This window comes from Myotis yumanensis, unplaced genomic scaffold (assembly GCF_028538775.1).
Source record: "Myotis yumanensis isolate MYYU_CA2020_CCGP unplaced genomic scaffold, mMyoYum1.0.hap1 SCAF_8, whole genome shotgun sequence".
In the NCBI taxonomy this organism is placed as follows: domain Eukaryota; kingdom Metazoa; phylum Chordata; class Mammalia; order Chiroptera; family Vespertilionidae; genus Myotis; species Myotis yumanensis.
The window spans coordinates 27484404-27511115 of NW_027223759.1; the positions used below are offsets into that span (position 1 = coordinate 27484404).

General features: G+C 40.7%; 1 protein-coding gene across 2 annotated transcripts in view; it reads left to right on the forward strand.

Moving 5' to 3' along the window:
• The window catches only part of RHBDD1 (rhomboid domain containing 1), a 100089-nt gene that overhangs the window by 25527 nt on the left and 47850 nt on the right, over nucleotides 1-26712 (forward strand). For both annotated transcript variants that reach the window (XM_070423337.1, XM_070423336.1), the window contains exon 4: nucleotides 25672-25760. In XM_070423337.1, coding sequence (XP_070279438.1) covers nucleotides 25672-25760 — 89 coding nt within the window. The remainder of the gene's footprint in view (nucleotides 1-25671; nucleotides 25761-26712) is intronic.

Consider the following 26712-nt stretch of genomic DNA (forward strand, 5'->3'; position numbering starts at 1 on the left):
TTGACTATGTAGGATCCCCGTAACCACCTATGTAAAAGATGTATGTGTCTATCATTTTACTTTTCATCCAATAACAGAGGTTTCCCTGTATTGCTTTCTCCCACCTCCCTAATCTATCACCAATGTATTTCTTGTATCCATTTGCATCTTCTTTTTGAATTGTATTATATAAAATATGGTGCAAGACGGCCATTCTCTGGAGCATTCTCTCAGTCCCTTGAGATTTTGTTTCCTGACAATTGTCCACTGTTTGGCTGAAATAAAACTCTCCAAAAAAATCACCACAAGTTTAAATGTTTCTTACCTTGACACTCTTTAAACAAAAGTCTTTACTCACAAACTTGATATATAAAATGGATCAACTTTTCACTCTTTGGGGTTGAGAGGAAGCAAGAGATCCCATTCCTTTTTGCCTTACCCCTGTGTCACTGTGGAGGTGCCTCAAAGGCACCTCCACAGAACCCTAGGGTTCCAAGGAGCACAGTTTGAGAACCACTGAAGTCTCAATGTTTTACTGATGAGGACAAGGACATTCAGGAAGTTAAGGGACCCATCAAAGGACTCCTGGTAGACTCCAGGACTGGTTAGGATTCAGGCCTTCTGACTGCTGGTCCCCTGCTTCTGCCTGGGGTACTGGGCTTTTCCACTTGCGTCCCTTTCTCTGCTTTCTGGATAGAAAAAAGGCGGTGAATTGTGTTGTTTTTCCCCTTCTTCCACCAGCCTCATTTCTCTTAATCTGTATAATGCAGCTGGAAACCCATGGCTTGTTTGTTGACTTTTACTGTGGGGACCTGGACACTGTTTGGAGAATGGGCAGATTAGGAAGGTTCAGAAAGAAGTGAGGAGGATTTTTTTTCTCTCTGCTGTTTCTTTCAGAGAGCAATGTTGTTTTTAACTTGCTTTTTGTTTGTACGTCTATGTTGAGTGTCCTCCTTCATTTGGGAATATTCTCCTTGGGCTGTTGTATGTGAGCCCAGTAACCCTGAGTCCTTCTTTAATGCTAATTTCCATCCTAGCCAGCTGGCCTGTAAAAAAGCAGTGCGTGGCCACTGAGCACCCCTCATTTGCAACTGTATTGTTATTTTGTGACAGTTCCTGGAAGAAAGCTTACCAAAATCTTCAAAGTTTTCTTTGAAAAAGGGTCCTGTAATGTCTGCCCCTTATCTGAACAACCCTCTCTCCACCTTGTCACTCACAGCTCCCTTACTCACTTGATGTGATTGGCTTCTCTATGTAGACCAGAGACTTGTCTGTGACAGCAACACCCAACATTCATATGAAAATCACTCCCAGTGGTACTGGAACTTTTATTCCATAATGAACCCTTTGAATAGCAGTGCCTTTAATATGCTTATTCAGCTATTTCTGAAGACTCTCATCACACATTTTATTTTTTTTAGTGTCCCGTTCTTATGTGGACAAGGCATAGTTGTATTTTTATGTAATATGCTTATTATGGGTGGAGGAACCTGGAAATTAAATGAGATTTCTTCCCTTTGAGGTTTGAAAGAATAAATCTTTTGGTTTTTAAGATTTGACTACTTTGAATGATAAACTTCTGATAGCTACGCATCTACTTATGCATGCGTCCAAATAAAGACTGAGCGAAACACTGGTCCAGGAAACCTGAGAAGCAAGTGCTTCTTTGAGATGGATCTTGGAAAAGTGGGAGAAACCAGAGCTCTTTGCTCTGCATTGTTCTTCTGGTAGTTGTCAATTGTAATTTTCATTGGGAAAACACTGTAAATGTTCAGGACAGAGCCTGCTTTATTGATGGACTTAATGAGCTGCCCTTTGGGAGGAAAAAAAAAATCTGCCAAGCAAACATTTGGTGGACCTCTGAATTTTATGAAAGCCATGGAATTAGTAATTTCCCCTAGTTTTATGGCGGGAAGCCTCTCCAAACAGCCAGCCATTAGGCATTGTGAGGGGTGTGGACTTGACCAGCATGTTGAAGTACCCACATTCAGTCCTTTGGGGGTGCTTTTGCTTTTCACAGTACTTGTGTGTGGCTCGTTTCAGTGATTGCACTGCCTCACGTGGTCTTTTTATTCCTCTGTATGTCCTGGGACCCTAGGAGGGGACTGTGTCTGACGTAGTGCCTCTGCTCATGAGTGGCACAGGAGGGCGGTGTGCGTGCTGCCTCCTCCCAGGCGTGGCTGTGCCCTCGCCCACCTCTAACCCCAGCCATCTTCTGTTGATGGAAAGAAGGGGGATCTGATGCCACATGTTACTTTCTAGCCCCCAATACTAGCCCAAATTATGAACTTCTGCAGTTTCTCTATGAGTTTAAGGTTGTCTAGTCTGGAAACTGAAGCTCAGAGCCCTGAAGGTTATCCAGAGTAAGACAGCCGCTTGGTGACCATACTAGAGGATGGTAGTCAATAACCCTCCTCCTTAAGGTTTATGAATATCAATCGTGGCCCTTGTCTGAATTGGTTATTTCCTGGTGAGTCCTGAAGGATGACTTCCTGATTCTTACATTCCTTTTACATTTACTGTATGGGGTTAATCTGGGCTTGGAAGTTCATAGCCAAAGGCAAAGAATTGAGGAAGGTGAGTGTTCTGTTAAAGGCAGATCTTAGTTTTACAGGCTTGAAGCTTATTCAAGTTTGTGGGTCCTCCTTAAGAAAGAAATACAAAATTAGAAACAAAAAAAGTAAAAATTTTAAGTGAGAAAAGAAAGTACAACAATTGACAAATTTTTAAGAGCTGACAAATACTATAAACATTACAAAATACATAAAAGTAATATTGTGTTAACTCCCTGGCATCTCCCACAGGTTTTGCTTGCATATTCTGATCTCTTCATCATATGTTATTAATTTGGTAATAGTGTTTCTGTAGAGGGAATAGCATGGTGCAACAAAGTCAGTTTTTATTATTATTGAGAGTTTAGAAAAGTTTTCTCAACTCATCTAAATTTTTAGAATTCTTGTCAGATTTGGGGAAACTTCTATCAAGATATTTTTACATACAAGCTGTAAAATCTCAGGGCTTTTCAAGTTTTCTTGTGCAGCTTTCTTTTCAAGTTTCTTGACTGTTCTTTGAATTGATTTGAATGTCATCTGATATATTCTTTAAATATGTTTTTGTTTGTTTTTTATTGACTTCAGAGAGAGGAAGAGATAGAAACATCAATGATGAGAGAGAACCATTGATCGGTTGCCTCCTACTGGGGATCGAGTCCACAACCCGGGCATGTGCCCTTACCAGGAATTGAACCATGACCTCCTGGTTCATGGATCAATGCTAACCATTGAGTCACACCAGCCAGGCTTGTCAGTGATCTTTATTGGCATAGTTCGAGATTTATTTTTTCTTCATGGACATCAATGCTTTGTGCTGTTTCAACAAGAAATATTAGTACTAATATTCTTATGATTCACTCTCCTTCATTAATTAGGTTACCAGAAATCCAAGAATTTATTACATCTTTTGATATAATTTAAAAATATTTTTGTTTGATAGCTACAAACACAGGGATTCTAATAAAGTTTATTTTGCATGATTCCCAAAAAAGAAAGGGAAAGGTGATGGTGCATTTAGAATTTCATGCACTACATTATCCAGCATATCCCTGACAGAGAACTTCTGCTGAATTTCTGTTTTAACTATGTAGTAATGGGAACTGAATCCTCCACTTACAGTTTTGCCTGCTTGGTGATTGGAAGAATTTTCCAGACTCTGGGTTCTGACTTCAGCACAATGGCTGGTCGCCCGAGAGAGCTGTGGGATTTCTACTCCTGTGCCCCAGTTAGAATTATAGCCAAGGATGCACAGAGGGTATTAAGAGTATTTCTGGAAGCTGTTTCTATACAGCAGTGACTAACAGTGACCTAACCCTGCACTGAGATGACTGTGAACCCCATAAATAAGCCCCACTGAACTCGAGCTTAATGTATCTTCAATTTGGCTTCCCTCTAGTTAAATCTGAAACACATCTGTGGCCACCCCAGGGGCACCTGACCTGGGGGGAAGTGTGATAGAGAGGAAGTTGGAGTGGAAAGAGATAGCAGTTTTAGCTAATTGTGGTTAAGATATCTCACTTTCACAAATTTTATAAAACATGTGACCTTGTGAACATGTTGTTTGCTCCCCTCCCACAGCTGTGAAGGGTCCCTGGCAAGGGAGAGGCCTTATGCTTTGTGAGCTTCTTGGCTAATTCTACCTTTGGCTTCTGTTGAGAGGACTGTCCCAGTGATGACCATGGGGAAGGGAAAGAAATGAAACTGAAGAGGCCTATAGACTGTGGGCAAAAGAAGGGATGAAGAGTGGAGGTTTTGTCAAGTTTGAAAACCGAGAGAATTGTGTGAATAGGAACTGGTATCAGGAAACAGGATGCTGGAGTTTGTTTTACTGGTGACATGGTTCAGAGCAGGTCTGTGGTGGTATGAAACTGAGGAATGGTAGAAGAGAAGGTCATTCAGCCTTCAAGGTCACATTGCTCTCCCCTCTCCAATCTCTGTCAAATCTTTCTCTGCCTCTCTTTTATAAAGACACTGGAGGCCCGGTGCACGAAATTTGTGCACTGGAGGGTGGGGGTCCCTCAGCCCAGCCTGCCCCCCTCACAGTCCGGGAGTCCTCAGGGGATGTCCATGGGGAGCGGGCCTAAGCCACAGTCTGGCTGTGGAGGCTCGGAGCAGGTGCCCCGTGTGTGTGTGTGTGTGTGTGTGTGTGTGTGTGTGTCCCCGCTGGGGGCCTGCGCCGAGGAGGCTTGGAGCAGGCGCCCGTGTGTGGGCGTGTGTGTGTGTGTGTGTGTGTTCACTGGGGGCCTGCCCTCAGCCATGCCGCAGAGGCTCAGAGCAGGCGCCCCTCTTTGTTGATCTCTCAGGCCCGGCCCCTTCTCCTGAGTTGGTCGTGACCATGATGGAGTCTCAACCTCATTTGCATATTACTTCTTTATTTATTTATATATATATATTTGTTATTGCATTTAGGACTCACCCTGGTAGTCTAGCGTAACTGCCCCATCTCAAGATCCTTAACTACACTTGGAGAGTCCTTGCCATATAAGGTACCATTCACCAGTTCCAGATATTAGGATATGGATATTTTTCTTATTTTGGGGGAGGAAGGGGTCATATTCAGCCTGCCATACTATCAAAGTTGAATTGCCCTGGCTGGTGTGGTTGGGCATCGTCCTATTCACTGAGAGGTCACTGGTTCAATTCCTGGTCAGAGCACATGCCTGGGGTTGTGAGTTCTGTCCCCAGTAGGGGCATCCAGGAGGCAGCTGATCGATGTTTCACTCTCACATCAATGTTTTGCTCTCTCCCTCTCCCTTTTTCTCTCTCTCTTAAAAAGAAAAGAAAAAAATCACAAACTTTTTTAGTAGGTATAATATGATATCACCAAGTTGTTTGGTGTGCATATGTGTGTATGTATGAATGTGTGTGCATTTATAAATGCATTTATTTATTGTCGAGAATGAGCATTTTCTGAAGCATTGGGTTTCTGTTTATATTGCACAATCACATCTTTTTTTTTTTGTAAGTATACTGGGACTGTTGCATTTTTCTCCTAAGCTTAGATAAAAAAATATATATAGAATTGATACTCACCCTCTGTTTTATTTCATGGAAACATATTTTTGGAGCCTGTTAAAGAGTTCAGTTTGAAACAACATTCCAGGACTGTCCAGAGCAGATTTTGTGAAGTAGGGGGAATTTCTTTACGACATTTCTCGGATGTCCATTTGTACATTTACTCCCTCCTGTCTTTGCAGGCTTCCCATAAAGGAAAGTTGTGTGTCTTATAAAAGAGTTACTTTGTCTGTCTCCCAGGAGGGCTTAGAGTTGAACAGGATTCAAGGTGAGAGCAGTACTTAACCAAAGCTAAGATGCTCTGGAGTTTGATTTTATGAGATGAGAATGAGAAATTTTGAGGCAGGGAACTTTTCCCTCCCACTAGAATTGGAACTCTGAGGGAAAGGGTAAGTCATCTTTTTGGCTCTGGAGTCCAAGCCTGTGGAAAGAGGTCTAGAGGACCCAGCCTTGTCTTGGATATCTGGACAAAGTGATCATCCTTGATGGTTTTAGGAAGAATTTTGAGGTGAACAGGAGGTGCGTGGAGAACAGAAAAGACAACTTTATCTCAATACTGATTTTTCTTCAGATACTTTCTTGTGGGAGATTTAGTATAACAAAGTTTTTTAAGAAAATGGTTAAGCTACATAAATAATTAAACTGAAAAGAAAGTAGTAGCTAAATGAATGTGTAACATAATTTCCCTGTTCCTAATTGAAAGAACAACATATTTATTATAGAAGAGTTGAAAGTATATAAATGTATGATGAAAAAAACAAATTTTCCATCATCTCCTACCCAGAGAAAATTACTATTAGAATTCTGCTATCACACCCCCCTACCCTCATGTAGAGTTATATCTTCTACACTTTCATTTAACTTGTTATAAGCACAGTTCTTCAAAAGCTTCCATTTTAATGGCTACATAATAGTGTCTGTTGTACTTCCTTTAGTTTATTATCTCTTTCACTAATTTTACTATCGAATCATTCAACTTACAAGTGAGGGTTTCTGTCAGAGCATTATCTTGGCTCCCAGGCCCGAATATGTCCTTGGAGTAGATTCCCAGACATGGAATCAGGGGTTAAGAGTTTGAACTATTTTCATGGCTCTTAATTTGTACTGCCAACAGCATATGAAAGTGTCCACTTCCTCACTTTCTGGCCGTTCTGATGTTTTAAGAAATTTTATATGTAACAGAATTATTTTATTGCTGTTATTTACAATTCTTTTATTAGTGAAATGGGATAACTTATTTTTAAGTCAGTTGTTTTTCCCTGTATATGGTTTGTCTATTTGTGTTCTCTGTGTATTTTCAAGAAGCTGTAATTGTTTAGTGTTAAGGATGGTTTACATTAAATTCCGAGAGGTCTTTCTTATTAGATTATGTAAACTAAGAGACCTTAAGTATATAGTACAATTTCAGATCCTATAAATAATAGCTAAAATAATGCTTATGGGATTTTTTTTTTTTTGCTGTTGTTAATAGATAATGATTTATTCTCAACTGTACCTAAGAACAGAAAGTCTTTTACACTGAAAATAAAGAAATGATAAGATGTATTGTTTGGAGGGAGAGCAAAGACATAGGTTTTATTTATGTATGTATTTTAAATAAATTTTATTTTTTACAATTATTTTAGGTTTACAGAAAAGTTGGGGCAATATACAGGAAGCTCCCATATAACCTGCACCCAGTCTCACCACATTATTATCTTAACATTAGTATGGTACATTTGTTATAATTAACATGCCAATATCGACACATTATTATTAACTACATTATTCAAATTTCCCTAGTGTTTCTGTTCCAGGATCTCATCCAGTATGACACATAACATTTATTCTTCATATCTCTTTAGACTCCTGTCATAGCTTGGGCTGTCCATACAAAAATACTATAAACTGTGGCTTAAATAACAGAAGTTTATTTTCTCCCAGTTCTAGAGACTACAAGTCCAAGTTCAAGGTGCCAGCCTGGTCAGTTTCCAGTGAGGACTCTCTTCCTGGTTTGCAGAGTTCCCATCGTGTCCTCATGTAGCAGGGAGCGAAAGCATGAGAGGAGAGCGATTGTGTTCTCTAGTGTCTCTTTATAAGAGCACTAATGCCATCAGCAGGGCCCTGCCCTATGGCCTCATCTAAACCTAATTATCTCCCAAAGGCCCCACCTCCACCTACAGTCACACTGGGAATTAGGGCTTCAACATAGGAATTTGGATGGGGACACAGTTCAATGCAGCTTCTCTTCCTTGTGACAGTTCGCTTTATTTTGGTTTTATTATTCATACAAAATACCATTTTTGAATGTCTGTGAATGAGAGTTAACTTCCTCTCATTTGTCCTCATGTGATTCAGAAGCAGTGTTCAATTAGCCACATAACCTGGTTTCTAAGCAAGTGCTAATTTAGGTGTCTGAACACATGTTGTTTTCTGTAATTGGACAGCCCTGCTGTGGTTCCACTTTGAGATGTATATGTCATACACAGAGGTAGATATGAGAAATTTCCATCACAACCAGCAAGCACCGGCATGGAGGACCCCTGCTGTCTTTAAATCAGTCAGACCTTCTTTAGGGCCTGCTTTGCCCAATTGGCTGGCGCTGAATAAAAGAGAAGAGCAGTGGGTGGAAATAAGGAAGCATCTGTTTTTCAGTTGAACACAGAGTTGTCAGGAATAAGGTTCACTACCCAGGTTGAAACTAATTGGCCATCATGCTGTGATGTAATTGCCGGTTTGTGGATGGTAACACCTATCTAATCTGTACTTAACTAACTAGGCTTGTTAATGATCAATTCTGGTGACTTGGTGACAAGTAGAAGATTTGGGTTTACTATATTGGATGTCCCAGGTAAGGATGACTGAATGTTATTTATAAAAGATACTTTTTAAAAAAATTTGAACAAAGTCATTTTTTCTGGGTTAAAAGGTGGTCAGTAAGTGCATCATATTAAATTGAGCTGTGTAATGTGTTTTACGGAAAAAGGGTGTTTTTAATCTCAAAAGTTAATTACCAAATGGAGCAGTTATTTTGACTTGATTTTTTTCCTACTAATATTGTTTCATTAAAAAATAATGAACCCTGTGAAGCACATTTATTTCCCTTTGGAGTATTTAGAATATGCACTTTGGCCTATTTGGATTTTTTTTTCAAGGAGACACTATTGGAGATAAATGTTACACAATTAAATATTCACTCTCAACTAATAAGATGATAAATCACATCTCTGGAGATTTCAGATGCATTTACTTAATTCTTCCCATTTCAGTCTAAGGAGGAATGTTTTTAAATAGAAAGTTCTTTATATTTGCTAATTTTCCCCTTCCTCTTCTGCAGAATTAAGTGACTTTTAGTTAAAAGTCAGGAGAGTTAAATAGGCAAGAGGACTGTTTTCCATTTACATTCAGATTTGGTTCAAATTATGCAAAATGCAGACAGTCTGTGCTATGAGTTGAAATCATTAGTATATCAATTATTCTGTGATAACCAGCTGAGGACAGGCTGCAGACTGCTGAACACTTCTTCCATTTAAAGTTGGCTTCTCATTAGCGTACAGAAGACATGAAATAATTTGATGCTAATTTATCTCTCTTTAAGTGGACATTGTTCCCCTCTGGATTCAAGAGAAGAGCATTTTAATTTTGTAGTCATTTATAACACACAGGTCAAATAAATAATACGTTTTACTTCTAGCAATATATGTCTCTCCTACTATTTGTGTTATCCTAGTTCTTTGACTCTAAAACACTTTTTTTCTACATTTTTAAAGATAAAATAGATCACAAACATAATAATAAATAAATAGGCCACTAACATAGTAAAGATAATAAGAAAAATCAGTAGGGAACATAGGGTTATTTAGTTAAATGGTATGTGAATGTTCTAATCATTTGGAAGAAAGTAAAGATAGAACTTTACCTCACTATACTCCAAAACAAATTTTTAATAGTTTATGTTTAGGAGACATAAATATAATCTCTATAAAATGTCTAAGAATGTGTGAGATAAAATGTTCAATTATTGAGTTGGGAAGAAATATATAAAATACATAAAAATGGCAGTGCCCTCAGCGGTCCCGGATCTGTCTCTTGCTGATCACCTATGAGCTCCCACGTTTGTCAGAATTATTCCACCGAGGTGGAGGTGGCAGTCAACCACCTGGCCAACCTGCATCTGCAGGCCTCCCACACCTACGTCTCTCTGGGCTTCTATTTCCACCATGATGCTGTGGCTCTGGAGGGCATGGACCACTTCTTCCTGGAGTTGGTGGAGAAGCACAGAGGCACTGAGCGTCTCTTAAAGTTGCAAAGCCAGCGCGGTGGCCGCATTCTCTTCCAGGATGTGCTGAAGCCTCCCCAGGATGAGTGGGGCAAAACTCAGGACGCCATTGGACCAAATGAAACAATAAAGCTTTTTGCAGCAAATAAATAAAAATAAATAAAATTAAATGAATGGTGAGAACACTCCATATCTAACCCTTGGGCTATGGCAAACTCTTAAATGCTTTTTATAATATAGCAAGAAAGTTTAAAAGGAAATAGTTTAAGCCCTCAACTTAAGAGGCTGGAGAAGTAACAAAAGATTAGAGGAAGTGGAATTGATACTGATAAAAACAAAATTTAATAAACTTAAAAAGAAAAAAAATGATAGAATTGATCCTCGAAGAACCATATCTTTGAAAAGGCAAATAAAGTAGGAAGCCTGTGGCAAATTGAATTACGATTATTACAAGGGAAACTTGAAACAGTAGATATTAAAAAGAAGATGTAGCCCTCGCTGGTTTGGCTCAGCGGATAGAGCGTCGGACTGCGGACTCAAGGGTCCCAGGTTCGATTCCGGTCAAGGGCATGTACCTGGGTTGTGGGCACATCCCCAGTGGGAGATGTGCAGGAGGCAGCTGAATCAATGTTTCTCTCTCATCGATGTTTCTAACTCACTATCCCTCTCCCTCTCCCTTCCTCTCTGTAAAAAAATCAATAAACTATATTTAAAAAAAAAAAAAAAAAAAAAAAAAAAGAGGATGTAAACATAGAAATACGGCAACCTACATCAACTTCTAGAAGGTTGTATATTTTGAGAGGGTATCTTTCTGTTTTAAGAGAGAACCATTTGTGAGTGTGAGTGAGTGTGTGTGTGTGTGTGTATGTTAAAACTTGGATTAATTTATTAAAACCAAATTTTCTTCTTAAAAGAAAACATGGACATTTTGTGATCCAAACAATACTTATGTATTTTTTAAAAGTCTTATATTTCCCTGATGTATTCCAACTGCTGCATCACTATTGCATCAGAAGTTATAGAGTTTATCTCTCAGGTTTTTTGTGTTTTTTTTTTAATTTTTTTACATTCAATATTATTTTGTGTTAGTATCAGGAGTGCAGCATTCACTCAGTTCCTACCTGGAGAACACTGTTATAGTGTCAGTTTGTGGAGGACTTATGACCCTGTAACTTTTGAGTGGTAACTTAAGTGTAACTGGCATTATGCGGATTTTTGATGAACTGGTTAACTGTACTTTGAGGGTGGTATGAATCCACTGGATGATATATTCCAAGTTCTCTTAACTCTGAACAAAGGGTCACGCTTCCTATTCCTCACGAGTGATCCTGTGACATGTGAGGCACCAGTGGGTAAAAATACTCGCGGGCTTGCTAATGAAAGACAGTGCATACAGAGCCTGCCTTTCTAGCACATATTTTTATAGATGTTGAAAATGCTGTTGTCAAACAGTATTTTAAAAGCTGTCAGGTGTGTGTGTGTGTGTTTTAAAATGAGTTTTAAATAATTCAGTACTAAGCAGGCAGCAGAAAAGTGACTTTATAAACCTGCTGTGCTCTTTTGTACTGAATATACAAGTCGAGTCTATGAATTAAAAATGAACACTATTCCGATCCATCTTTTTACTAATAACCAGTGTAGTGGCGATGAAATTCCGTTACTAATGTTTTCTTTTTGCATTTTCCCATTAGAGAATTGTCTTGAAGTCATTTCAACATAGATGCTACACGTGCACTTATGGTGAAATTGGTTTCTGGTATCAAGACCTGTCTGGTTTATCTAACTTGATGGCTGACTCCTGGCAGCCTCCTTCCCTTTTCTTCCCTCCCATGTGCAGCTGAATGAGAAGTGAGGACAGGGTGGGCATGGGAGATAGTTCACTTCGAATGAGTATTCGAGGCCTCGGAACTTGCCCATCCAGTCCATAGTGAGATGGTGAGCAGCACTGTGGAATAATAAGAGTCTCCATCCTAATACAAGACTCTGATTCATAGATTATTATGAGTCTTGGCCATATTTTTCATGGACTCATTACTTGAGACTCTCATTTTTCTCCTGATCTTATTCCCGGTTTCTTAAGGAGTGACAGAGGAAAACGTATGTATGTGCCATGGCTAAGTGGAATGCATAGCACTGTATACAGTTCTTCCTGCCAATAAAGAGTGGTGGTTTTTCTGAAGGTAGAAAAAAATTTTCTTCATTGCCATCATCATCTTTATGACTATTACTGGGTTTTGTTTTCCTCAGTCAGTGTCTTACACTAGCAATAGTGGTATTAGTCATGTTGTACATTTATCAAATCTCTAATCTGAGACCTTCAGAGTTAGACATTAGTAGCTTTCATGGCAAAAGACTTATGGTGTGTTTGCAGGGTTTGGGGAATGACTAAAGTCACAGCCACAGTAATTGGAGGATTATAGTTAGACAGACACAGGGAGGGTGAAAACACTTGTCTTGGCACATTAGGTTGACAGCTTTTTGCATTGTAGCACTCATTTTAAATATTTTCCTTAAGAAATGGTAAAGGCTCATTTAAAATTCATAAATTCCACTCTGGTGTCCCTCTGCATACACTGAATGTGAATGCTATCAGTGGTCTGAGTGTGCTGGTTGTGCACTGTACACACATTGTTTGTAATGGCATTGCAAATACTGTAGAGCTGACCCATTCTGCATATTCCATCTGAGAAGACTCAGCAGAGTTGGTGTTGCTGACCTGGGTAGTGGCCTGCCCAGCTAATAAGAGCGGTATTCCATATGCGCTCCATATTCTCCAAGTTCCTCCTCAGAGATCTTCATTTTTAATGATGACTTCAGGTCCCTTTTTGATCTAAATTTTGTAGATTTTTGCATTTTAGTTTCAATTTACTTTTCTTAAGGTTCACCAAAGACTCTATAGTAAAACAAGGATTGAATGAAGCAAGGGCAGCTAAAAATCTTAGAAAACAGTAAAGGAGATTAAAACCATGTAGTGAAACAACATCTTTTAGTAGATTTGAAGAAGCCATATATGTTTTTTGAAAAATTTTGTTGAGGAATACAAATTAGTAATCAGAGTAGATTATTTCATTATTTGGAAGTGTTTTGTGGGTCCAAACATGATCCATTGTGTTGTTAGACTGTGTTACACGAGCAATTATATTGCTCCTAGTCACTTTTAGAATCTTGTTCTCATATTCCTCATTTGCAGATTATATATCCTAATTCTACTTTTCCCGATGTACAGATGCTGAGCGAAGGCAGGGTGGTATATCCATCAGTGAGGGAGTACTAGGGATGATGTATTCCCATGTTCTCCTAGATTTCCATTTCATAATCCTAGCCCTTGGTTTTATTTCTTTCTCTAAGCCTCAGTTCTTTATCTGTAAAATGGGGCCAATAATAGTACCCATTTCATGGGCTTGTTGGGAGGATTAAAAAGTTAACATAAGGAAAGTCCAGAAATCGGTGATGGGCTTATTGGAAGAGCTACCAACATTTTAGTACCCATGAGTTGTCCTCTGTGAGTACAAGAAGAATGGCTGATAAAGCCCAAGCCAGTGAGCATGTCAAAGTCCTTCAGAACCATCTCCTTGGACATATTTGCTGACAACTTACTGAATAAAGTATCTATGGATTTAAAAACCACTTTAATAGAGAAAGTAAATGAATACTTAAAAGTAGCATTTCTCAGTTTTAAAATCTAAGATACTTGGATTTCTACTCACATTTTGTTTAATATCTGTATCAGGCATTATATGGAACACTCGCAATAATATTTTTATTGTCTCCCACACATGAGGAATAGAGCTGTATCTACTACATGGGTATAGGTTTTGGAAATTAACTCAATGATCTGAACACTGGGTTGACATTTCTTCAGTGTGGTAACATTTGAACCCTCAAGTTTTCCATCCCACCTGGAGCTGAAATAGTGCACAACAGAATTCTCCTCAAGACTTAGAGATCTGTTAATTCCATATGCCTCTGTCATCTTTAGATATCTGAGTCAAGATTCTTTTGCTTACAATGGAAAGAAACCCCATTTAAACCTATTTAATCAAAGAAAAGGATCACTATTGGCTTACATCATTAAAATTTTCAGTGGTGCATTTCAGGGTAACAAAGACTTCTCATGTGGGATTCAGGGACTCAAACAATGTCATCAGGATTCTGTCTCTATATCCTGGCTCTATTTTTTTTCCCTGTGTTGACTTCATATTAGTCATCTATTGCTATGTGAAAAATTATATCAAATGTCATGTCTTAAAACTACACATACTTATGATCTCATGGTATTTGTGGGTCAGGAGGTTGGGCCCAGTTGACCTGGGTCTCTGTCTTCAGGCTTTCTCAACAAAGATTACAACAAAAGTGTTCGGCAGCACTGAGGTTTCATCTGAAAGCTTGCCTGGGGAAGGACATGCTGCCAAACTTCTGTGGTTTTGAAAGAACTCAGTTCTTGGTGGGTTATTTGACTGAGAGCCTTGCTGTCAGCTGTCAGGCCTCTTGAATCTCTCCATATATTAGCTCACAGTTTAGCAGCTTCCTTCATCAGAGCCAGTGAGGAAGAGTTCACTAGCAAGGCAGAAATTATAGTTTTATGAAACATAATTGTGGAAGTGGCATGCTATATTCTAGTGGTTAGGAGCAAATCACAGGTTCTGACCAGGCTCAGGGAGAAAGGATTAGGAAGAGTGTGAATACCAGGGATCAGGGGTAATCAGGCCCCTCTTAGAATCTGTCCACTACAGCTTCATTTTCAGGAACATTCTTTACACCTGGTGACAGAGTGGACCAGCATCTCCTATCTTGCATCATCCCAAGGAAAGCAAGTCTAGAGAAAATTGAGTTATTTCCGCAGCATCCTTATATGTATCTGTACCCTATCAGTTGGGATTCTTGGTTGAAAATAGTAGAAATGAACTCTGGCAAGCTTAAACACAAAGGATTTACTGGAAGGGTATCGGGTTGCTTTAAAAATTGCTGAGAATACTGAAGTAGTACTGGGCTGGAAAACCTGTGAGAGCTGGACGCACATTTGTTACCACTGCCTCTTAGGCTCCCATCACTAGATTCTAAAGTTTAAATACACGGTGTACCCCATTGGCCAAGTGCAGGTCCTGTGCCTGTGCCCCAGCTGCCATTGGGCCTCCATTGGCATTGGGACTGTTTCTTTGAAGGTGACAGTGCTGAAATGAGTCCATATGGGACTCGTGGCTTCGGTAGGGTTACTTTTGTTCACAGATGTTCAGCCTAGCAGGTTGCATTGCATGAACAGATTCTGCTCTATTGGGCAGTTTTCAGAACTGTGTAGCTGGTGGTTCTGTGCCCTTGTTTAACATGAACTGTGCCTTCCAGGCATATCAACAAAGCTGCTGCAGAAGCAGCATATGATCTCAATGCAGGCCCAGGTCTGAGTCATACCATAGGTGGGGCATTCATAGTCAGAAGTTTGATTCAGACCAGATTTAACCACAAGTAGAACTTAATTTTTCTGATACTACAGGCTAACTTTATGATCCAGATTTGTTTCCCAGTCTTTGTGTTGGATCTGGGGATTCAGGGATTACCCTAACTCTTTACTATTCTCATCTTTGGCCATGTGTATATGACTTTCTTGGATATGAGACACACTAGCTAAAGTATCAGGTTTTTATAGGTCCAAAGAACTTGTAAATCTTTTGAAGTAAGTTCATGTGTTTCCTTGCATGAGTTTTCAAAGCTATACTTACTCTCTTGCAGCATTACAGTAGAATATATTAAGACCAATTTACCAAGAAGGGAAACAGATGTCCCTTCTGTTGGGTAATTTGTAGGGTGAAGAGTGTTGCCTACACTCAAAAATGTTTTTTCTTATTGGCCAACTATGGCAGCTAAAATCTCGCCATTAGATTTGAACTTTGGCTTAAGATCAATCAACACATTAAAATCTATTGGGGAATTAAAAACAATAAAACAAACAGAAAAATAACCAACCAAACAAAACAATGCCAGGGTCTGTCTCATCCCAGAACAATATTTGCAGAATTTCTGGGAGTAGAATCCAAGGAACTGTAATTTTAAAAACTTCTTTACAAGATTTTAATCACAGCCAGCGTGGAGAACCAATGGGTCAAGACTACAGTCTGGCAAAGGGCAGCCAGTTCATTCATGTTATTATGGGTACAGGGCAAGTTTAGAATTCATTTGCATAGTTCACAGTTGAGACTGTTCCCTGTTGTCCTTTCTTCCTTGTGTATCCTTATAATGAGCTCCCATTCATCAAGGTCACCTAAGCCAGGCTTAAGTGACTGCAACCTCAGAGAGCCCAGTTATCCGGAGATTTTCAGGTATGACATTGCTTCTGTAAATGTCTTTAAAGGCTAAGCATAGGAACATCTATTTGCTTCATAGCACCAGCGCTTGTTAAAATCAGGCTATAAACAGCCCAACTTCTCTTTCATTTTACATTTACTTTTTGGAGGTGATATGCAAATAGTCATTCATGTGGTATCCAGAAATATTTTCGTCTATAGTAATAGCAGATGGCGGAGCGTTCTTCACGTGCCAAGTTGCATTTATTCTACCACAGTGCAATGTGGAAGTGATCACGGCTTCTTTCAAATATTCCAACTCCCCATGTGCATCTCAGTTGTGGTGGGAAGTTTTCTTGCATATCAGTTCAAGATGTTGTAGATTTACTTGGAATTTGTGGAATTTGTGCATAGTGTAGTCACATGAGAAATAGTTTTAAAAGAAATATTCTAGAGGCCTAATGATTAAAGGTCATCAATTCAACAAACATTCACTGTGGTTTCTCCACTGGGATAGGTGGCTTGGTCTCCAGGAAGGACTTTGGAAAATGGCAGGGTTGTTTTTAGTTATAATGATTAATGATAGTGGGGGGGAGGGTGCTACTGGCATTTGGTGAGCAAGGGACAGAGGTACCAGCTGTCCTACAGTGTGCAAGACAGTCCCTATACCAAGAATGGTCCTGCACATACACCCTCCCCACACCCCCAGTCTGTTGAAAGGACATTTATGTAGGCGAAAGTGCTGTTTATGATTATCCGAGCCTAAGACCTAGTTGTGTTTTTCATATGCACACAAAGATTTTCTGTTTTTGGCATGGATTTAATTTACAGTGACTTTTCCAGGAAAATGGTAAATTGATCTGTAAATGCAACTTAAGGGAGAATTTGACTTTACTTTATTTGGAGTCAAAAGTTACTTACCCTCCATAAAATCATGTTGCCGATGGAGCCCTGCAGATGGTGTTTGAGTCACGGAAAGCCCATCTCTGTCCACCTGCATTTGTTATTCTCGCCTTCATGCAGATTACATGCATAGCAGCAGGCGGAGGGCCACATCACAGCCTTCTGCTGGTGCTGTGCCTGAGCATTTATAACTCATAGTACTTTCTTACGTTACTCCTACAATGTTGAGCTGAGATTGTACATGTGGATGCATCTGTGTTTTTAAAAGTATGTGTGTAGGTGTCTTATTTATTCCATTTCAAGAAGGTAGAGAAAGCATTACAAGATATTTGGGTTTAAGGAGGCCTTGGGATGATTGAGTTGAGGCCACTAGATTAAGCAGTGGGGTGATAGCAGACAAATCAGCAAATGAGGATGGAGCCAAATGTGAGAGGAACACAAGATACCACAGGAGCCAAGGAGCAGCCCCGCCCATCTGCAGGGCAAGCAGGGCCCAGGGTGATCAGGAGGGCTGTTTGGCTAGGGCTTAGCGGGTGATGTGGAGAGCAGAGGGCTTGGTGCATACAAAGTCATGAAGGGTGGACGCATGGCTTTTGTGGATGGCTCAAACTTGGGGTGGCATAGCGCTGGGGGCTGGCAGTAGAGAGAAGGTTAAAGAGGCAGGCAGAGGGGCTTGATGGGTATAACAAGCCTCGCTTGTATTTTATTTTGGAAACACTGGCGAGTTACCCAAAGGCATATGGATTGGTATCAGGCTTTCTTGTTAGAGCACAGGCTTGTTTGTCCCAGTGTTGACTGGAGCAGGGCAAGGTTGACCAAGCCAGAAAGAAGCCTGGCTAAGGCGTTGGAAGTGATGAGAGCTCGTGAAGCTCACATCGATTCCGAAGGTCGGACCCAGCATTCAGTCCTGGGCAGTCTAAGTCCAGTACCTGTGCGCACAACCACTTTCCTAGATAGTCCCAAGGGCTGGGGTGGGAGCTGGGTGGTGCAGAGCAGGTGAGAGTCATGGCAAGTGGAATTCAGTCAATAGTAAATATGGAAGGTATGGGAAAGGGAACTCCAGGATGTGTCTAGTTGTGTGAAGTGTCTGATGAGGAAAAGAACACAGGCCTCACCCACAGTGTTGTGCCGAGTCTTTAACATCTGTGCCCCCATTAGGCATATGTGTGGGGAGATTCTTGTTCATTTGTGTACCATTCACTTACCTGTGTTTTCATTTAATTTGGCACAACCTTTCATCTTGTTTTGGAGGAGATTTGAATAACACAGATTCTAAAGAAACTTGGTAAATACCACAGAACTAGCAATTATGATTTTCATCTGAGTGCTATTTAAAAACACGTGCACGTGCCACATGAGGGAAAGTGTCCTTAACAATTTACCCAACAACAACGGAAATACTTAGATTTCTCCACCACATTGGTGAGAGGAAGTCTGTCCTTTACATGAGAGCCTTTCTCAGTTGCTGTTCTGATAGAAAAAAATAATATAATGAAATTCCTTAAACACTATTACAAGAAGTTTGAAAAATAGAAGGGGGGATGTTACCCCCATATTATCTGTCACTGTGTTTATGTATTTCTTTTAAATCTTGTTTTTCAATATATATATATTTGTGTGTGTATAATGTGTTCTACATTATAGGTAGACAGATAGATAGACCATTTTAGTTAAATTGTATACAAATATTCTAGGAGTCAAGTGAAATATGGGAGGCATATTTTGAACCATTCTTCCTCTGAGTTTCCAAGTTGGTATCCAGCTACCTACTGACTACTCTATCAGATATCTCTAGTTGTGTTGCAGGCATCTCAAAGTGAATACACCAAAACTGAGCTCTTGAATCTCTTCCCACCAAGTAGATGGTTCCATCATCCCTACCGTTGCATGAGTCAGAAGCCTGCTTCTCCCTTTCCCTCCTCCACAATGAATCCATCAGCAAGTCCTTTTATCTCTGCCAACAGAATAGACACCAAGCCACTCTCACCACCTCTGTTGCCACCACCGTCTTCTAAGCTGCCATCAGTCTTCACCTGGACTTCATGGAATTGAGAGCCAAGGAATTGAGGCATCACCTTTGATCTAGCAAGTTCTTTTGTAAAGGGGCTTCTACCTTTGCAGTATCCTTGTTTTTGTCTAGATTGTGTTTGTCTGGGACTTAAGTAAATGTCAGTGGTTAGCTCCCAGCCCAATGCCTGAGGTTGGTGCCATGTTCAGTAAATCAACATGGATAGTAGAGGTTGCATTGCCAATGTAGCTACCTTTGGGCAAATATAATATTGGTAAAGAGAAAGGGCATATAGACCAAGTCTCTCCCAAATTGCCTTTGCCAAAGACACGTGCTACCATGGTGGTTGAAGAAAGCATCAAGGGTAGAAAACAGTTTAAGAGCAGTTTATCTAGGGAAGAAGCAATCCTTTCGAGATCTTCCCCAATGGCATTAATGTTCACTGACCTGAAAAGTTCTCACCACCTCTTGGTGCTGTAACGTCCAAGACCCAGAACTCCTGATCAGCTCAATCCCCCGCTGGTAGTAACTGCTTTTACAGGAGGAAATGGTGACATGTACAATACAATAGGCCACCTCTAGCTGACTGCATCTTACCTCACCTGTTCTCTTCCCTTGTCCAACACTGTGTCTCCATCAAGTTGCATCCTTAATGAGGTCATTCAGTACACACTGGGAGATTATGTCTTAGGGTAATACATTTTCTGCTCCCTGAGCTATGCCTGAGAGGGCAGCCTCTTCAACTGTGGAAAGAATTTGCCATTTAACAGAGGAGGACCTTTATAGCCTGTCACAGCTTTCAGTCATAGCTTTAGCTTTTGATCCTTTAACAGTAGCATGGGAACATTTTGCATAATCACTTAGCTCAGCTTTACAAATTGCCTCTCAGAGGAGTGAGGATCACTTTATGCTGGCATAATAGGAAAGAACACTGTGTGTTAGTGTTAATATCTGCATACAATTTGCATAACTGAAACCCACACTATCTTTTTTTTCCAGCTTTGAGATATAATCGACATATCTTAATTTTAGTTTTGTTCCCAAATTACCCTTTCCCCATCACTATCCTTTAGAAGTAGTGTATAGCAACATCGATTAGATTTTAACTTTCTTTTTTTTTTTTTTTTTTGCCATAAACACATAGTGAACCCCTCTCTGTGTCAGAAAGTGTGTGACTGCTGCATAGCTAGAAAGACACAAGTAATAGCTTTCCATAGTTTTTCAGAAGTGTAGGAGGACATGAGACCTCAGATAGAAAAAGCATAGCAAATGTCAAGGAGGGGAAATGAAATGAACCGACAACTGGAATGATTGTGATGTAATGACAGTATATCCAAAATAAAGAGAACATCTTAAAAGCTGAGAGAAACGACAAATAAATTGCCTACAGAAGAAAGACTGGTTGGCATTTCTCAGCAGCACCAGTAGAGCCTGTACTTATTATCAAAATAGGAAACAGAAATAAAGACCTTTTTGGACGTACAGAGACCAGCAGAGTTTTCTACCCTGGGCCTCTAACTGAAAGAATGACTGAAAGTGGGATTCTAGCAAAAAGGGAAGTGAACTCAGAAGTAGGTTACACCATTCCAGAGCAATGGCACAACAAAGAAACTGGACATGTTAATAAACTTAAATAATCTAAATTAATGGCTGCCTCTGTGTTCGGATTTGAGTACAAATGGAATGTTTTTCCAATTGAGTATATAACTACTTAGACTTGGTGCTTAATGTGAAATTCTTCTGTCTGGAATGATTATTTTCACTTCAGGGTATTTAACCAGAGGTCCGTGGATAGAATTCAAGCCATCTGTGAACTTCTTAAAATTATTTTGTGTCTGGGAAGTTTTTCTGCTGACAGGATTCATAGCTTTCATCGGCATTTAAAGAGGCTCAGAACCTGAATAAGTTTAAGAACGACTGGGTTGTCCTGGCCGGTTCGCTCAGTGGTTAGAGCATCATCCCTCAGACCAATGGGTCTGGGTTCAATTCCTTGTCAAGGGCCACGTGTGCAGGAGGCAACCGATTGATGTGTCTCTCTCACATTGATGTTTTTCTCTCTCTCTCTTTCCCCTCTCCCTCCCTTGCACTCTCTCTAAAAATCAATGAAAAAAAATATCCTTGGGTGAGGATTAACTAAAAAAAGAACTACTGGATTAAGGTATTGTCCCCTAATAAATGAAATTATATCAATAGTCACTCTGAAGTTGAGATTTGATGACCTAAATTTGAATAGTGGATATGTCCAATATTTGTGAAACTATTGAGGCCCTGGATAAATTACTTTTCTTCTCATTGCGGTTTGTCTGTGCAGTGCACAATCTGTGTGGCTATACAAAGCGGTGATGTATCTGGCCCTTATGCTTGTATCTCACCATCACAGTCAGTATTTGATTATAGCTGTTATGATTTTCTAGAGGGAGTTACTATTGAGCTATCAAAAGAAATGCAGCTCTTCTAAGTGACCAATTTTAGGGATAATAATAGGTTTGGTGCTATTGTTTTGTTGAGCACATGTTTTGTGTCATACATTGTTTAAAGGGAGGGGGTTAGTTCAATTATTACCTCTCCCAGTGAAATTTTATACTAATACAGCTATGGAGACCATGTGTAACTTGGGATTTTTTAATGCAATCGTAATGTATGTTAGATATGTGCCTTCTGTGTGTAATTTTAATTCCACTCCTCCACCCGTGCAGTAGTTATTTATTGAGTGTTAGTGTCAGGCTGTTTACTGCGTCAGGTGTGGTCATGAATATAAAGTTGAATATGGTGGTACTGTCCCTGAGGAATGACTCTGACTTAGGATAGAGGGTGGCAGGATGTAACCAAATCTTCAGTCTTGGCCCAGGACCTAGTAAGGTCTAAAGGAAGCTGTTTCTAAGAGCAGGGTTTTCCCTGCCTGTCCCTTAAGGTGTCATCCTCCAGGCAGAACCTAGAACAGAGCTGAGCCCACATCTTCAGGAAGGCTGCTGTGAACACACGGGTTTCCTCAGACATCTCAAACATCAGAATGTCTGTTTTGCATGTATACTTATGATCATAAGAACACAATCTGTTTCTAAAGCTGTTACATTTGAAGGTAGATCCCAGCCACTGATTAGAGGACGCAGATGGCTTCTTCCCCAGGGCCTCCTTGTACCTCCACAGCACGGCCAGGGGCAAGGATGAAGTGCCCTGATCCCAGTGCTGCTGGGAGAAGATAGTCCCCGGTCCCATTTCCATCTTCTCTCTGCTGGTCCATTTCCTCTCCCAGGACAAGGGTAAAAGGTATCTCGTAGAGGGCAAAGGGAGCTCCTTTGTTAAGTGGTTACCAGTGGCATGGAGAAAGTTAATATACTTCTTGAAATTAGCATATGCTTCCTTTTTTCATTGGTGGGATCCTCCCCCTTTTATGTGTAATATCAAGATATTCTCAGTTTTGATTGAATAAGATCATATTCTCTTCATACGTTTATTTTTTTAAAAAAAGAATACTTTTTACTAGTATAGAGCTGAAAATGTTATCAGTTGAGAGCTTTCCACATCCCCACCTGTTGCCAGTGGAAGTGGGCTTCTTGCAGTGTCACAAGAAAAGGAATTTTCTGAGGCTCACAGGGAGAATGAGTGGCATTTATTTGCATGGAAGTAAACCCCTGAGTTTCCAAGGTCTCCTCTTCCTCTGTCCCTCCATGGGAAAAGGCCAGCTGTGTCTTCAGCAGAGCTAGGATAAGAGCCAATGCCCAGAGGTTCCTTCTGTGCTGGAGTACAGTCCAGTCCTGTATCAGGTTAGCTTAGTTTGTGCTCCCAGCTATAGTCCATTGCATGGGGGTCGTCATGGTCGTGGCTCACGTGACTTCTAGGGCCACATGGCTATGGAGGAAACACAGGCGAATGCACGGAAGCAGGAGTGAAGCCAGAGGAACAAGAGAGCCAAGAGAGAGAGAATTCCTTTGTCTGTGGATTATGTATTCCCAAATTTCAGACTTGCATTGGCTGCACCCCTCTAGCCAATGATCTTTGTTTCCAGGTTAGACTGACAGGCACCTTTCCCATGTCACCTCGACTTTACCGTGCATAAGTCCATCTTCCCGTTGTTGGACCCCTTCCCTCAGTGATCTGCAGGAAGCGGATCTGGGCAAAGTTGCAGCTTCCTGGTGAAGCTGCCCAGATGGCCCTGCTTATAATGTCTGGCCTCCCTTTTGCTTTTCTATTATTAATAATTAGCTAATTACAATGGTAACACCATGAAATACGGACAGCTAGAGTTTGAGAAGGGACTTTTGTGACAAATACTGAATATTGGAGGATAATGCAATATGGTCTCTGGCCTGTCAGCCTCCCTTTCCAAGTTATTCGCAATTATATTAGGACAATTAAATTACAGCTAAAACTTCTACAAACCCATGTAGAGAAATGAAGAATTCATTGAACTGTATTGTACTCTAAATTGTAAATGAAATGCAAGATTGATTGTTTGATAGGTTGGGGTTTTAAAATGAAATTTTCTTCCATGTTATTTTTAGAGCTATTTGATTCACCATAAAGATTGGTTTAGAAAGTTTCAAAAACATTGATGTTATTTTATTCTTTTCAGTTAAATTGAGGTTACTATTTTAAAAATTGATTCTGGCCTTTTTTTTTCTTGTATCCCTCAAACTACCACTTTCTTTGCCATTCCTAGAACTAGTTGGAGTGTATTATTTAGCCTAAAAGTAGAATAAAATAAGCTCTATTTTATTTTTTGGAAAAGCTAAAGAGAAGCACAGTTCATGCTGTTCTTCTCTGGAAATGGGAAACCAAGTGTCTGATCTCATATTTTTATTATCAGGTTACACATCCTAGAAGGTAGGTACCTGTCTTTGATGAAAATAATAGCTCTCCTGAAGGAATGCTTGTGTGTGCAGTGTGTGTACACGTGTGTGTGTGTGCACGTGCACGTGTGCTCATGGCTTTCAGTGTGTGTGTGGCATATGCAGGGGTTGGGCAATGGCGTGATTGAATTGGCTAATGGGGACGAGCCCCAGTGCCATCCTGTCTACAGCAGGCTTCCTTTCCTCTTTTCTCTGCCTGTTCTTTTCCCTGGGAGCCCACAAGTCTTTCACTAGCCCTGAGACAATGGAAAGTTCTTGTTGCTGCCTTGCCTGTACCCCAGGGCCCCTTTCCTCTGTCAGTTGCTGCTGTGGTAGGCGGCATGTGGTTTTGATTCTAGGTCTTGTGTGTGAACCTCAGCCTCGTCACTGCCATGGCTCAGCGAGCCCTCTAAGTTGCAGATCTAGTGTTTTTAACTTGCCTATTGGTGGTCTTGATGAAACCATCTTGGGACACTCAAGCCATTCATTCAACACATACTGGAGTGTCTGTCCTGTGCCAAGCCCTGTCCTAGGTGCGTGTGATAGGTATGTGAAAATCACAAAAATCACGCTGCTCCTGGAGTTTACGTTGGCTCCTTGATAACTTGCAGGTGCCCTTCTTCTGGAGTGAGGGGCCATTTCCCCAAACCAGGGAAATGTATTCACCTACTTGACCTTTTTGATTGTTGGGTTTCTTTTACCTCCCAGTTTAGCATACATATGAATAAGCCTGTCCTCAGGGGGTTTGTAAGAGAGAGAGACAGACAGGAAGGCATGTAAACCCCTTCGCTCCCCAAGAAGGCTGGATCTGTTCTATAGGAAGGAAGGCGGTGGGAGGAAAGAGCCAGTCTCCAGCCGGGGCCTGGGTTATGACGGGGGTGCTGTTTGGCTTAGCCTTGTGGTCCCTGGTCAGCGCTTGGAGGGTCTAGGTGTGGATGGAGGGATGAATTTAATGGACAGTGAAGGTGAAGGGAAGGGATAGGATGGGCAAGGCCCAGTGTTGGAGGGCTGTGACTGCAGGCTGTAGAGAAGTCTGAGTTTCACCAAGAGGCATGGGCATGACTTGCCCTCTGTTTCAGAAGGGCCACTGATGGCGGTGTGTGGGATGCGATACGAGCAAGAGCTGGAGGCAGGGAGACCTGCTGGCCAGTCCTCTTTCATTTATTCTTCTATTTGTTCACACATAGTTAGCTGGGGCTTGCCTTGACTTCATATGTATAAGTGATTGTCAGTGTTAGATGCTATCTTAAGAAGAGCAGAGCCAATTTAATGCACTAACTCATCTTTCAAGCTTAAAGTTTACATTTATGTGTCTTCGCTGAGCAACATATGAAGATGACAGAGGGAGGCGACTTTGGGGTGGGCGTGTGAACATCTCCATCTCATCCATCGAGTGTCTCTTGCTCTCAGCTTCACTGGTCAGTGATGTATAAAAACACAGCTCTCTGCAAACACAGGTAGATAGCGCGTTCACCGTGGCTGCATGATTTAAGAGTTAATTCAGAGAAAACTATTGTCATTTACATTTTGTGATAAGAACCTCAGAGAAAAACTGGAAGAAATCTAGTGGGTTGTCTTGACAAAATGCTTCCACTGCCCTGAATGAGCCAGCCCACTTCTCTTGGTCAGGGAGGGAGATTGAATCTTAAACATGCGGTGGTGGTTATTCATGCCCTCCCCACTCCCTTTAAGGTAGGAAATGTTCTTTGGACTGAGTGCTGTGCTGCTCAGCATAAAAGACGTGGTGTGGAACAAAGCCTGTGACTAATTGACAAGCTCTGGGCTAGCGAGAAGGCGGGCTGCCTGTAATCGGGCAGAGTGCACACTCATAGAGGGTCTCCTTCTCCCCTAGGACCTCCTTCGCCGGGCATCTGGCCGGGATCCTCGTTGGACTCATGTACATTCACGGGCCTCTGAAGAAAATCATGGAAACGTGTGCAGGTACAGAGCAAAACGTCTTCGGCATGACACGTTGGAAGGTCATCTTAATTTTAATAGGGACGGAAGCAACCCCAAGTTACCCTGTGGGTCTGCTTAGGAATTCCCAATAGTCTTTTCTTAAAACAAGAAGTATAGGAGCTGGTACAGCTCCTCACACCGCTCCAGAGAGGCTGCAAACCCTAATTCTAAACCTAATGCTTCCTGTGGACAGAGTGGTTTATATATATACCCTCAATGTTAATGCTACTCACAGAAAACCACGGTTTTCTTGAAAATGTAGAGAACGAATGTAGGTTTAAAGTGATGCATTATTCTACAATATTCCATGATTTCATATATGTGCAAGGCAAAGTTGACAAAGAAAAATCTGTACTGAAGTACAAAGAATTCAGAGTGACCACTAGGTCCTTGGAGAGAGAGAGACGTATTCATGCAGGGCCAAACCAGGGCTGTTATTGCTTAAAGCGTGGCTCCTGCTTTAACAAAATTTTTTTTCTTTTTGTTTCCTTCAAATTGATGCTCAATGAAAAAACTTTATTTTATTTAGAAATATATGAATTCTTTTAGGCCTCAATTTAAAATCTACATTGGTTATGACTTTTAAGGACACTATTTTGCAAACACTTCTTTAAAGGCCTTATGAGTTCCAATATTTCATCTTTTATTCATGGGAAATCTTCGGAGACTATTTTACCTTTTCTTGAACCGCAAATAATTTGTTTTCACAGTTTGTGGCGATGGCTGGTGTTCTTGAGAATCATATAATATTCATGATATTAGAGAGCTTTCTGGGCCTCGCACTGTTGCCTCTATTAGCAGGTTGTGTTCGCTCTGGATGATTTTTACAGGCTGTATTGCATCTAAGCAGATGCATCTAAGCATTTTCCTATATTTGCTCATGACTGTGTTTCCAGTGTATGTGCTTGGAGGAGGCAGTGGGAGCTTCATTAAA